Source organism: Marmota flaviventris, chromosome 9 (genome assembly GCF_047511675.1).
Source record: "Marmota flaviventris isolate mMarFla1 chromosome 9, mMarFla1.hap1, whole genome shotgun sequence".
Taxonomy (NCBI): domain Eukaryota; kingdom Metazoa; phylum Chordata; class Mammalia; order Rodentia; family Sciuridae; genus Marmota; species Marmota flaviventris.
Genome location: NC_092506.1, coordinates 45,152,846 through 45,166,642, shown reverse-complemented (window position 1 = coordinate 45,166,642; position 13,797 = coordinate 45,152,846). Strand labels below are relative to the sequence as shown.

Genomic DNA, 13,797 nt, shown 5'->3' with positions numbered 1-13,797 from the left:
TCCAGCCCCATGTCAGCAGGGGCCCTCTCTCTGCTGGGAGACCCCGGGGCACTTGGATGCTGGGGGAAACTTACCCGGCAGCCTCTCACTGCAGCACATGTCCAGGGCCCCTCCCTCGGAGTCATCAGCAGCGAGGCTCTCTCTCTCACTCCTGCAGCAGGATGAAAGATATGAGATGAGGCTGTTGAGCCTGGATCAGGACAAAATCCCAAGCAAAGATAAAAAGACTTCAGCACTCTGTCCCTTAAGTAGCCTCACCTTATCAGAGGGACCTGAGGGAAAGACCAGTCTATCAAATAGGTTAGACACCTGCAGAATTTTGCAGGTGTCTTCCATGTAGAATCATCATCATCACCATCTTCCCTAATATGGGGGGCTTACTTTGTACAAAAGCACTTTACAAACTTTACCATGTTGAGTTCTCACCATGACCCCATGAATCAGGAGTCATTAAACAAGTTCAGAGAGATTAAGTAACTTGCCTGGGATCACAGAGCTCATTAGAGTGGAGCTGGGTTTGAAATCATGGATTCCAAGCTCATGTTCTTATTGCTCTGTAGTTCTGCTTCCTAAATCCTGTGGTTTTGAACCAGGGCTGAGCAAGAAGAGGGGTCTGGTAACCACAGTCCTGTGTCCAGCTCACCAAGATGTGCAAGAGCCGTGGGCCTCAGGCAATGGAAAGCAGCAGGCAGAATTCTCCAGAAAGAGCTAGAAACAGGAGTGATGTATGTATTTTGCATCTTCTAAATGTTCTCTTTCTGAAATTAGAAAATCCTCTTTCTAGTTCATTAAGGTAACTTTTAGGATTGTCCTAGTCTAACTTTTCTTCTTTACCCAAGAAGCTGGAAAAAGATGGTGGAGATCAGTTAGACCCATGCATGGGATTCAGAACTGACGGACCTGAAGGGCACCTGCACTGCTCACAGGGTCCCCTACTCTGGCAACAGCATGAAATGCAGGGGAGAACTCCAATGGCCTCATCTGCCCTTCCGGTCTCTGGCCTGTGGCAAATGTGGGTTGATCAAGGCTGAACACACAAACCAGGGCAAGTCCACCAGAACCTCTCTCCTGCACAACTGTAATGTATTCTGGAGGCCTGGAGCCCACAGCTGCTGGTGCTGAATCATGGTAGTGGTCATCCCCTGGAGAGAAGGGCCTCAAACGCCTGCTTCCAAGGGCCCCAGAGCAGCCTCATTCCTTCCTGTGCTGAGTCTTGATTGGACGACATATTCGTCAAGACCATGAGATGCCCCAGGATCCCTCAAATAAGTCATTACCTTCTAGCTAAGCCAGGGGGATTTTTTCCCCCCTGAAACTGACATCAAAACAATCTTTAACACAGATGTACTAGCTCATTGCTCCTAAGATGCCCAGGAGGTCAGCTGTCTCCCTACCCACCTGACAGGGAATCTTGCCTCTCACTGGTCCTGAGGCCTGTTTCAGGTCCAACTGCAGATTTTAAACAATTAAGGGCAGGCAGGCCAGGTCAAGGATAACTCTTCACATTTTGATATTTTCTTCTCTTAACTGACATTGTGTTGTTTTATTTTTTCCTCACTCCAACTGGCAGAGTCTCTGAGTCTCAGGGCCCAGTGTTCCTGCAGAGAAAGGGCTACTATCTTCCAGCCAAATGACAAACTGTAAGGGCTCTCTTTCTTTGATGGTCTCTGGCATCCACTGAGGCTGGCCTCCAAGACCTTCTCCACATGGCCCCAATGCACATGGCCTATAGAGGTTGCCCAGTTTATACCCTGCACACCTGGATGAGGCAGGCTTGAGCTAGAATCAAAACTGAAATTTGTCACATAACCTTCCTTGAAAAAAAATACTTTCATGGCATCCTTTTATACTTAGAACAAATATAAACATCCTTTGGCACAGTTCACTAGCTCTTGTGTGATGTGGCCTCATTTATTCCTCCAGCTTTATTGCATGTCCTTCTGCCCCCAACATCTACATTGCAGCCACTCTGGACAGGGTCCTTCCCTTCACAGTTTTTTGAACATGTTTTCTTTGCCTGGACAGCTCCTCCAGCTCTCCCAGTTTTGTTTTGTTTTTTAATTTTTATTTTACTCATAGCACTTGACACACTTGGGAATTCATTTTAATTTATGCCATTGTTTGATTAACTAGTCTCAGACATTAGACTATGGGCCACATGAAGCCAGGGACCGCCATTGCTGTTTTATTTACCATTGTGTCTTCAAAGCTGAGCACAGTGCCTGACTCACAGTAGGACGTTCAAGGTTTCCCTGACATTCTTAAAAAAACCTCAGGACTTCAAACATAGCCATCATCTGAGATACTCTGTGGCACGTCCTTGTTAAGCTATTTGGAACCCTCCCCCACAGCTGCTGTCCAGCACAGTTAGAGAAACACAATCTGGAAGGGCTCTCCCTTTACAGAGGAGGAAACCGAGGCAGAGAACAGGAGTCTGACTTGCACCAAGCTATAGACTGAGGTTGTGGCCTCAGGGTTCTGGCTGGAGAACTCCTATCTCCGACCTGCCAATCATGAGCTTTCTTTATACCAAGGAGCATGCTCGCCCAGGAGGGCTGACCCATGACGGGGTGGGGGTGGGGTAGAAAGTCACCAGGGTATCCTCTGGAAGGGACCCAGGTGTGACTCACACCTGCTTTCACACCTTAAGCCTACCAGGCCCCCAGCCGCATTCAGAATAGCTCAGTGCTGCCTGTGTGCAGCGGACTCTATAAATAAGCTTCCTAGAAAATGACTAATTTCATAATCAGAGAAGCAGAAAGAGTAGCACTTCCCAACTGCAGGGGAAAAATGGAACAAGGGCCTGCTGCTCTGCCCCGTGGTAGAGAACTCCAGGAACCCCCTAGGGCAAAGCTGTGCATCTGGGCTATTCAGGGGAGGGTTTAGCAAGATTTTCAAAACAGAGATGGCCCATGTAAACCAGATGAAGAAACCCCATCTCTGGGCACTGCCCTCCTCCCTGCCCACCAGGAACAGAAATAGCTGCTTATAATGGATTGCTATAGGCTCTCTCTCTCTCTCTCTCTCTCTCTCTCTTCTTCCATTTCTATCAGTGGGGCGACAGGAGCAGAAAACTGTCCTGTATCAACAGACTGCAACTTGCTGGGCTGGCCCCCCACTGATGCTTTTAGAACCAGAAAACCCCAGAGCTGGAGGTGCTCATTTGACAAGCATCTGCTGAGCACCTCCTGCAGGAAAGGCCCAGAGCTGTCCCAGGAAAACAATAGTGAGCAAGCCAGGCCACTGCTTACCAGCTCCTGACTTTTCAAGGAGAGAGACAAGTAAACATGACTGCACCTGGATGCCTGCTTTAGTTGATATATACACTAAACTAAAGGGGGAGGCTCAGGTCAGTTTGTGGTGAGGGAGCAGGGAGAAAGGAAGTCTTCTCCAAGGGGCAGACAAGACCTGATTCTTTTTTTGGGGGGATGGGGGTACTGGGGATTGAACTCAGAAGCACTGGACCACTGAGCCACATCCCCATCCCTATTTTATATTTTATTTAGAGACAGGGTCTCGCTGAGTTGCTTAGGGCCTCACTTTTGCTGAGGCTGGCTTTGAACTCATGATCCTCTTGCCTCAGCCTTTTGAGACTCTGGTGTGCGCCACCGTGCCTGGCCAGGAGCTGATTCTTAAAGGATGTTTTTAGGTAGATGATGGGTTGCAAGGGGAAGAACTTTTGGAGCAGTGCAAATAATAAAAGCAGGGCTTGAAGGCCCAAGATTCATGGAAACTTTGGCACTAATGAGAAGTCAGCTGGTCAATGGGATGGGGAATCAGGCTTCAGTACAGGCACATGAGCAAGAAACAGGCTAGACATGAGGAACCCTGCCCCAGGAGGGCAGCCCTCCTCCACTCGACCGTGAGGCTTCCCTGCATTGAGAGGGGGCATATGCTCCCCTTGCCTGGACTGTGGTGGGGAGATCTGTAACAGGAAGGTGGCATATGTTTGTAGAATGGACATTAGATTCAGCTGGTGGCATCTTCTCTGATCCCAAACTACTCCCATTTTAATTGTGATAAAATTCACCATTTAAAGATGTACAATTTGGAAGCATTTACTACATTTATAATGGTGTTGCAACCACCATCATTATCTACTTCCAGAAAATTTTTATCAACCCCAAAGGGAACCCCATGTACTCATTAAGGAGTCACTTCCCATTCTCCCCTCCCCCAGCCCCTGGCAGCCACTAATTTGCTTCCTATGACTTGCCTATCCTGGATCGTTCATATAATTGGAAGCATTTTGTTTGTTTTCTTTCACTTAAAACAATGTTTTCTAGGTTCATACAAGTTGGTAGTACGTGTCAGTACTTCATTCCTTTTTGTGGCTGGATAATTTTCCACTGTCCATTTGTCCATTTCCATTTATCAGCTGATAGATTTGTCAGCTGATGGACATTCAGGCTGTTCAGGCTTTTGGCTATCATGAACAGCATTGTTATGAACCAAACTACGCTTTCCCATTTGTTCCCAACAGCCTTATGCCTTTGGGTGATCCTTTCCTTGCCCTGGGCCTGAGTCCTCACCTATAAAATAAGGTGGTCAGACGCTAAGCCCCTTGCAACTCAAATGCTAGCACCTTCATCTGTTCCTTTGTGTCGTGGAGGGAATATTACCTTATAGCTATTCTACCAGTGGGCAGAGGAGCCCGAGTCTGCTTCCAGGATGGGTGACAAGTGAGGAGGAGCTAGGATACTGAAGTCAGGATTCCTGGGTGTGAGACTGAGCCAACCCCAAGCAGATGAGGTCTGTGCCTTGGACTTCATGCCCCTGGACCCCTCTGAACACTGCTGCATGGAGTGCTTACCAATCTCCTAAAGCTCCAAGTCCTCTAGACATCTCTATTCACTGAATCAAACCTCTCGAGGCCTTTGTTCATGCTGTTCCTCTGTCTTGCCAAATCCTACTCGTTCTCTAAAGCTCTTCTTAGGCATATCCTCTTCCATGAAGCATTCTCTGATCTCCGAGAAGAACCAAGCTGTCCTGCCTCTGGGTTCCCCACACACCTGGCTCCCACTTCTGTTGTCTCTTACTTTGTTCTGCTGCTATAATTAGCTGTTTATGCACCTGCCTCCCCCACTGGCTTTCTGAGACTCTGGAACATCCTCATCCCCTCCACCACTGCGTATCTAGGCATTCAGCACAGGCCCTGAGCCTATTAATGGACATGTTAAAGGTCAAATGCAGGCCAGTGGCAGGGTCTCAGGGTTGGTAGCTTTGGATTTTCTGGGAGGGCAGACTCTAGTTAAGAGCTTCTCAAGCTAGAGAAGATGGCCAGATCAAGGCCAGGAAGAGCCCATAATGCCACCCAGAATGTTCAGCATGCAGGAGCAGAGGCCATGCTGGCTTGGTGGAGAAGAAATGATCAGGCTGGTCACCGCATGCAAGTGAGTAACAAATCACAGAGCATGCAGGTGGAGAAGGCTTGGCCTCCTCAATGGGTGGGCTGTGGGGCACCACACACACTCACCTAGCTCCCTCAAACTTCATTCCCAAGGTGTCCGGATGGGGAAAGGTGCCATCTGAGGCCAGGGCGGGAAGTTTCTCAGCAAAAAGCAAACTGGAGATGTGAATGGAGGAAGAGAGGCCAACTTCAGAACATCCAGATGGAAAAATGGAGGCCCAGAGAAATGACTTGCCTCAGGACACACAGCATGCTAACAAATGTTTTCAGGTAGTCCACAAAATTCTGAGATTTACCTCTCTCCTGATCTGGTACCCTGCCTTCCCCTCACCATAGGGAGGACCCTCAAACCAAAGCTCTGTTATCTGGTACTTCAATGTCACACCCCTCAAGCCTTCTAATAAATCTCTCTGCTGCCTAGGTTACTCAATCAGTTTCTGTTGCTGGCAGCCAAAGAACCCAGACTGATCTGTGCAGCAAACTCGGGGAACAGATAGGCTCTGAGCCCAGGACTCCCAATGCTTAGTTCACTGCTATTTCCATCCTTCCAAGCTGCCTACCCTCCTGGCCCAGCTGTCCACTGTCCAGCCATCTGTCCCCATGTCTGAGCAGACTGCAAACTTGGAGTGTTCTGGATCCCAAACACAGGGTCTGAGTGTTCTCTGGGTGGGATGGACCCAGATGAATGAATTCCCTTTCATCCCTACCCTGGTGATGGATTTGGGGCCTGGGCATGACTGAATCCTCCACAGAACAGGGATGGCAGGGAACTCATGGGTCCCATGAAAGGGAAAATGGAAAGTCACTGGGCCTGCTCAGCTTGCTGAGAGGCTCAGGCAACAGTTTTCTATCTTTTAAGTGAGTCTGATTCAGGGACTGGCTGAATCTGATTCGGGATTCATTTGTTCAACATGTGTTTACAAAAACCTACTGTATGCAGACCACATGTGAGGCCCCTGGGAACATAATGAGCTATAAGCATCTCCTGGGGGATGTAGGTTAAAAAAGTGGTCAGGGCCAGGGGGCATGTCTGATGGGAGACATGCAGTTGACCCTAGGAGCACTGCTGAGGTTCCTAATGATGCATAGGAGTGACGGGGATGAGGAGCAGGAGTGACTGACTGCGGGTGGTGTCCAGGCAGAAGGGGGGCACGTGAATGGGCCTGGAGTTGAGAGAAAATAGGACACATTTGAGGAATGGAAAGACTTCAGTCTGACAAGGCCAGCATGGAGAGGGAGTGTGGCAAAGGACAGGGCAGTTGCTGAGCCGCTCCTTGGTGATGTTTTCCTTTTCCCTTCCCTTGTTTCCAGAGAGGTTAAGAGATGTTGTCTAGTGGCCCTGGGGGAGGTTTGGTGGCAGGCCCAAGGGCATATTCCCCGAGGAGTTGTCCTTCATTTTCTGTGTCCTGTGGGTGCTGAAACCCTTGAGGGGAGTCTCTTGATCAGGATGGTGAAGGTGAGGGAGTGGAGGCCATGTCTAGGCTTAGGAAGCAACAGAGCCAGCGGGTTCCAAGATCAGTGCCTGATGTGTGTGAGGGCCATGGCAGGATCACCTGGGAATGGCTTTGAGGTACATGGAGAGGGCCAGATCTTAGACTAGGGTTTCTGTGCCCCACATAGGCAAACCCCACCCAGGGCAGAGACAGTGGACCCTGGAGAGGCCTTTAGGCTGGAGGGGAAGGAATCTCAAATTAATCAGTGTGGTTTCCTTGATGGATGGCGGTCATAGCAGCAGGTAGAGACAGGTTCCCGGTAATGACTCAGATTGACTTTCCCAGTAGCCAGGGCTGATGGGGAGCTCTGAGTGCAGCCTTGTTGCATTTAAGAAACACAATAAGGCATTTCTTCCATACCTGACCAGAGATCTGGCACCAAGAGTGGACTCTTGACCTGGGACTGTCAGGTGTGATAATCCAGGGAAGAGAAAGGGGGTGTCCTGGCTTGGGCTTGCTGGACCACCTCCCCCAGATGCTTGGGCTTTCAGACTGTAACTGCCTCTCCCTCACCTCCATGACCAGGAAGCATAGTCCCCTGCCTGGATGCCATCACCTCTTGCACCCCTCCTCAAAATCTAGTTCAGGCTTTAAGCTCCAGCTGAATCTTCAAGTCCCCCAGAAAGCCTTCACTGGGGAAGATCTTTACTTGGTTCCAGTCAAGCTGTGTGGCTTTGGAAAGGGTCTTTATCACTATGGGACTGAACTTTTTTTTATTTGGCAAATAGGGCTGATGATGCTTTCCACACAGGATTGGGGTGAGGTTTACCATTGAACAAGAAAAATGTGGAGGTGACTATCATGGGGTCTAGTAAATAGCAAGTGTTCAGAGCTATGCAAATGACCAACAGAGGCACAGCACAGAAGAGGAATGAGGGTGCTGGTGGGGAAGGTGAGAAGGCAGTCAATGCACAAATTGCAGCCAAGGGCCAGGACCTGGCTTCTAGAAAGCGGGCCAGGCTCTGAACTCTGCCTACCTGCCTTGGCAGTCTTAGGATGAGTGAGGCATCTAAGGACTGTGCATAGTTCTTGGGGACAACAGGAATGAGTTTTCAAGCCTGCCTATGCTTGTGGTTTGGTCCAACGATCTGGCATAATTAAATTTACTGCTACCCCTGTGCCTTGAGGAGATGGCTGCAGGGAGGCGTCGAAGGTCGCCATCCTGCAAAACCCTTACCTTGGGTGTGGTGGGGACAGCAGAGACACACAAAGGTTCTCTGCTCATCTTGGTCAATACACTAGGACCTGAGCAGCAGAGGCCAGCTATGTGGGCAGCATCAAGAGAGGTCAGGGAACTCCAGGCTGAGGTCAGAGCATTATGTCCTGACCTCATCTTTGGGGGGAAGAGGCAAGAACCTCACTGTGGTCCAGCTCAGGCTCTCCAGCCTCTCCCTGAGGCCACTCCTACTTGCTCTCAAAACCCACATTCTTTTTCTCTCATGGTTGGTTGGTGAGGATGGAAAGCAAGTGGTGACCAGAAGGAGGAAAGTGGGCAGAATCAATCTTTGGGTCACTTGTTCAGGAATATCTTCCACAGCCCTCTGCCTGATAAAAAGATGACAATGACAAAAGTATCAACAATAGAAAGAGCATCTGTCCCTGGGGAGCCCTTACCATGCAATGCTGCCATTGAGTGCCTTGCACGTGTGATATTCAGTTCTTATGACAGCCCTGGGAGAAACACACTATCATTACCTGCATTTTTCTAGAGGGCAACATGGAGATTCAGAGAAGTGAAGCGATCTGCCCAGTGCCACACAGCTGGTAATTACAGAACTGCCTGCCACTGCCCATATTCCTAACCTCTCTTTTCTTCTACTTTTTAGCCTTTAATAAAAACCATACTCTTCACAGAGGAAGAGAGTACCCAGTATAACAGTTGCTATATTTTCTTTTAGAGAACCCTCAACATAATCCACTGGGTAGCACGTAGGGGTGACCATATTACAGATGAAGAAACTAATGTCTGCTGGGCTCATACAGTGGGTAAGTTAGTGGAGGAGCTGGGGGTACGGGTGGGGGGTTGCCCAACAATCCTGAAGGTGCTCCCTGCTGTGCCTTCCCAGGAACTGAATGACTGGAAGCCCAGTCTTGGACACGACTGTAGGTTTCTCCACTGAAGTGGCACCTCCAGGAACTGGGAGGCAGGTATGGTGGGGAGTGTGGGATGGTGTCTGCTGTGTTCCATCAATGAAGGGACAAATATATTCACTGGCTAAGGACCCACCAGCTCTGGGCTGTGGTCACAGGCTGGGTATATTGTGTGACTGTGGTCCAGTCATTTCCCCTGATCTGAATCTCAGTAGCCCCAAAGAGAAATCAAAGGGTAAGTGAATGCCTTTAGGGGCCTTTCCTTACAGGACAGTCTTTGGTTCTGGGACCAAGAGCAAGGAGGCAGATGGTGGAGTGGCAGTGCACCAGCAGAGGGCACTCACAGAAGCAGGGAAGCAAGGCCTTGGTCCATGGAGCCTAGGTAGAGGCTGCCCCAGTACCAAGCAGAGGGGAGGCTGTTCCACCGAGATTATCTGGTGCTGTGGGTGGACTTGATTATAAACTGTGTGGTACACAGGACCTCAAAGGAAGATCATAGAACTTTGGGGTTCAAAGTTCATCTGGTCTAACCCCCTGCTCCCCAAGACTGCTCCCTCTCTTTACAACCCCCCCCCCCCCCAGGTATACAGTTTAATTTACAAGGAGAAAACAGGCAGTCATAAACATGAAAGTGTGATCACACCTCTTATAGGAGTGTTCTGGTATTTCCTTTTAGTGAGATGCTGCTCCTGTCTGCAATGCCTTGGAATGTACTTCCTCTCCCCTGGGAACCACTCTCCCATTTCCTTTCTCTGCCTGGAAAACTCTCCTTTGCTCTTTAAGACCCTCTCAAATGTCACCTGCAGCAGAACCGTCCCTGTCTCCCTCAGGAGAGCTGGATGCTCCTTTTTCTTTTCTCACCTCTCCCGATGGGGATTATCTGCTGATGCCTGTGTCCTTCCTCACAAGAGTGTCTGTACCCAAGCCTGGGGTTTGTAATCACTGTGACTTCCCAAAGTGAGGGATCACTGTGAGCTGGATGCCATGCCAACCACTGACCTGACACAATGTCACTGTTCCTCACTAGAACCCTAGGCAGTAAACAGCCATCTTCCTCCTTCCACACAAGTGGAGATGGGGACACGGAAAGAATGAGTCATTTGTTCAAGGTCACACAGTTGACACATTTGAGAGGAGCAGACTTCAAACTCACTTTGCTGCAGCTCCAGGTCCAGGCTTTGTTTAAGCCTCCAGGTTTAGAGCCTCTTGATATGGACCTTCCTGTTTGCCATGCCTACTCTATCTGGCACCAGGCAAATGTTTAAATACTATTTCTCAAAAAGTTAAATGAAAAGTGGATAGGGTTTGAGCATTTACAAATGGCTCATTCAAAACACCACAAAAGTGGTGGGCTGTGGCACTGGATGGCCCAAGTGTGAATCGTGGCCGCCCTATTGGCTGGCTGAATTTGGGTGAAATATGTGACTTCCCTGTGTCTCAGTTTCTTCATCTGTGGAGATAACAGTATGCACCTTTAGAAATGGTTATGAAGATTAAGTGAATTTTGATTTTCACACACAGTTTTTACATGTGATACATGTAAAATGCTTAGAACAGGGCCTAGCATATTCCAAAATATGTCAATTGGCATTTGTCAATAACTATGGTGTTAGTGGTTCCTCATAGCTGGTTTTGATCTATGAGTGTGAGAGTTTATGTTGCCAGTTTTAGATGAAGTCAAGAGTTTTGCTCCATCTTTCCATGCCTCAGTTTCCTCATCTATAATATGGCCCAGTAGTAATACCTAACTCAATAAATCCCTAGTGAGTAAGCCTAATTCAGAAGCGCGCATAGCACACAGCACACTATGTTAAGTGTTAGCCAATAGTACTGTCCTTAAAAGAGTTTTAATTCAGTCTCAATGTTGCTTGTCTGGCTCTGGCCCAAACTTAGCACCTGGCCTTCTGCCTTCTGCTCTAACAGGTGGAGTCCCTGCCACTACGATGAGACTTTGTCTGCACTTGCAGCTCTCCCCTTCCTGCCTGAAACTAGACTTCAGACCTCACCTGTGTTGGGTGCACCCAGGTTACATGTTATTTTACATTTGGTCTCTACCCGCATCTGGTTTTACCCCTAGACTTCATGATGCCATCCTTGGCCTGAACTGCCAAGTATTGCCTGTGCCTGACTCTGGATCTTCTGCAATATTTCTGTCTGGCGTCTGTTCTGTACTTTGTCACTTTCAAAGCTCTTTCCCATAGGGCTTGGATGCTCTTACGGAGGGGAAATTTGAGGTCCAGGGCTAAGTCTGCTCCTACCTATAGCTAGGAGCCCTAGCTCCTGCCATACCCACCGTAAGCTCTATTTGCTCATCAGGACCTTTGTCCCCAGCCTCTGATGAACCCTCCTGTGGTCATACTTGGCTTGGGCTGTGGCAGTACAAGCTGGGGAAATGCTGCCACCATAGGGTCTGATGGAATCAAACTGAGTCAGTAAGGCCTGGGTTTAGAAACATCAGTTAGATCTGAGGCTCTTCTGCAAGGAGAAAGACTAGTGTGAACTAGGAAAAAAAAAATCCAGGTGGGACCAGGAATCAAGGTTGAAAAGGGTCTGACCTTCTGAATTCAAATTTAATAAATATAAGCTGCATCCCTACTATTTGTCCCTTGTGACAAACAAGTAAAGAAGACATAGGAGCTGAAAAGCACTTAGAGGGGTTAGGGTCTAACACGAGAGTGGATGAGTGGTCCCGCTGGTCCTGCTCAGGTAGCCAGTGGAGAAGAGCAGAAGGAGTCAGGATGGTGGATCCTCTTGCTGCCTTGTGCTGAAGACAGCTGGAAACCTGGAGGCCAGGGCAGTGGTCAACAGAGGTCCTCAGTCATGAGCTGAATCAAAATATGACAGACTGACCATCCTGAGGTTGCACACTTTCACACAACCACTGTCCTCTGGAAAAAGGATGGATTCAGAGGCAGGGGACCTGGTTGAAATGCTGCATCCTGCTGTCTTCTCCCCTGGGGCCCTGAGGAGTGTCTGACCTCTTGAAGCCCCAGCTTCCACCCTGTAGGAGCTGCAGGGTTGTGGTGAAGGCCAGGAAGGGAGTGACGTGTGTAGGGAGTGCTAAGCAATCCTGAGGCGGACATCCTCCTCGTTATTCCTGCTGACCTGGCTCAGAGCTTCATTTCCGGTCTCCCTCTAAGTCAACCCTGCATGAGATGTTCCTGCTCTTTGTACCAGGCAGTGCTGTCAGCTATAAAGGTCTGTTTCCTATTTCCTCAGGCTCTGCCAGGTGTTCCGGGAGCTAATGAGAACAACAGAGAAAGGGGAGCGGGAGGATGAGAAGGGCCTCCCTGGCAGAACTGATGACTCCCCCTCTGGAGAGCTCCAGGCTGTTTCTAGGTCCCCAGAGCCAGAGCCCCCCCGGGAAGAGCAGGTAAAAGAAGTAGATTCCCCAAGCTTTCCTCTGACACGAAACTGGCCCACCCTCTAACCGTGCTCACCCCTGTCTCTCAACATTTGTCTCCCTGTTCTTCCCTTTGGAGCTGTGGCCTCCTGCCCTTCCAAGGGTCACAATGGGACAGATCATGCTCTAAGGATCTCTATGAATTATCTCTAGATTATGTAAGTCCCAGACTCAACACAGGTTTCTCTTTGACAATCCTGGAGCTCACCTCCTCCAGGAACCTTCCTGGAGAGACTCCTTGTCCCCTTGGGCCCCTGAGCTGCATTACTTCACACTCATTGATGCCAGGTATTTGGGGGAAGGACTGGAGCCTTTGCTCACTGGCAGTTAAGTTTCAGGGTATATTTATCATCAGTAGTCAGAGATTAGGCTTTCCTGACTACTTTTTTTTTTGGTCTTAATCCTCTCTTTAGAGAGTGGTTTAGGATCCATTTTGCATAGTTATTTTAATCTGCTTCATCTCGTCCCAGATGTGGAACACCTTGAAAACTTAAATATAGTACACAATATATAATTGTATAGCACATAATCACATAATATTATTAACATAATATTAATGCCAATTAATAAAAATATATGGAAGTTCTAGATTATGATTTCCCACGTAAGTTTTTATGCACCTGTGTCCATTTTGTTGAAATATTTGCAGAACTGAAAACCTGGGATTTAATGGGTTAAACTCTGTCTTTAAATCTTGAGGCAAAACCTGCTGTAATTTTGCATCTATTTCTTTTTTCCTATTTTTATTGGTGTATTACAATTATGCCTAATGGTAGGACTGGTTGTTATAGCCATCTCTTTAATATCAGGCTCTGTGCTGGGCCTGTGGCAATATGTAGCTGAACCCGGTCCCTGTACTCTGCTAGCTTCCAGCACAGTGAGTAGAGCCAGGTTTGTTAGATGCAAACTGAGGCTGTCTTTCTTATGTGAGGGTGTGGGAGAGGCCAAGCGGGAGTCACCATATGTGACAAGGACTTTCCAGGCAGTGCACACGGCAAGGGCCAAGGTTTGGAGAGGGAAATGAGCAAGGTATATTGGGAGGAGGGGGCATGTGAGTGGGGCTAGAGGCTGGGCAGAAGAGGGACTCCAATTGGAGTCCTGTCAGAGGGCTCTGAGCATTCAGCTAAGACACTGATCTTAACTCAAAGGCCATTTTTTTTTCCTCAGGGGAAATAAAGCAGGTATTGCTATTCTAGTTGGCATTTAGAAATGAGAGTGAGAGAGAACAGAGTTAGTTCTGTATGTGTGTTGTGCAACCCAATGGGGAGATCTCAAAAACTACTTTATGACACAAAGGGCCACCTACCTATGAGATTTCATACACATGAAAGTGGAGAACAGACAAAATTATCCCACAATGATAGAAACGGGAGCAACTATTGCCTCTGAACTTTGAGGGG

The 13,797-nt window shown here is 48.5% G+C and overlaps 1 protein-coding gene across 2 annotated transcripts in view; it reads right to left on the bottom strand.

Annotated features, from left to right (window-relative positions):
- Positions 1–13,797, bottom strand: part of Ptpn5 (protein tyrosine phosphatase non-receptor type 5) — a 60,526-nt gene that overhangs the window by 39,146 nt on the left and 7,583 nt on the right. For both annotated transcript variants that reach the window (XM_027942342.2, XM_071616339.1), the window contains exon 2: positions 75–151. In XM_027942342.2, coding sequence (XP_027798143.1) covers positions 75–99 — 25 coding nt within the window. In that variant the 5' untranslated portion in view covers positions 100–151. The remainder of the gene's footprint in view (positions 1–74; positions 152–13,797) is intronic.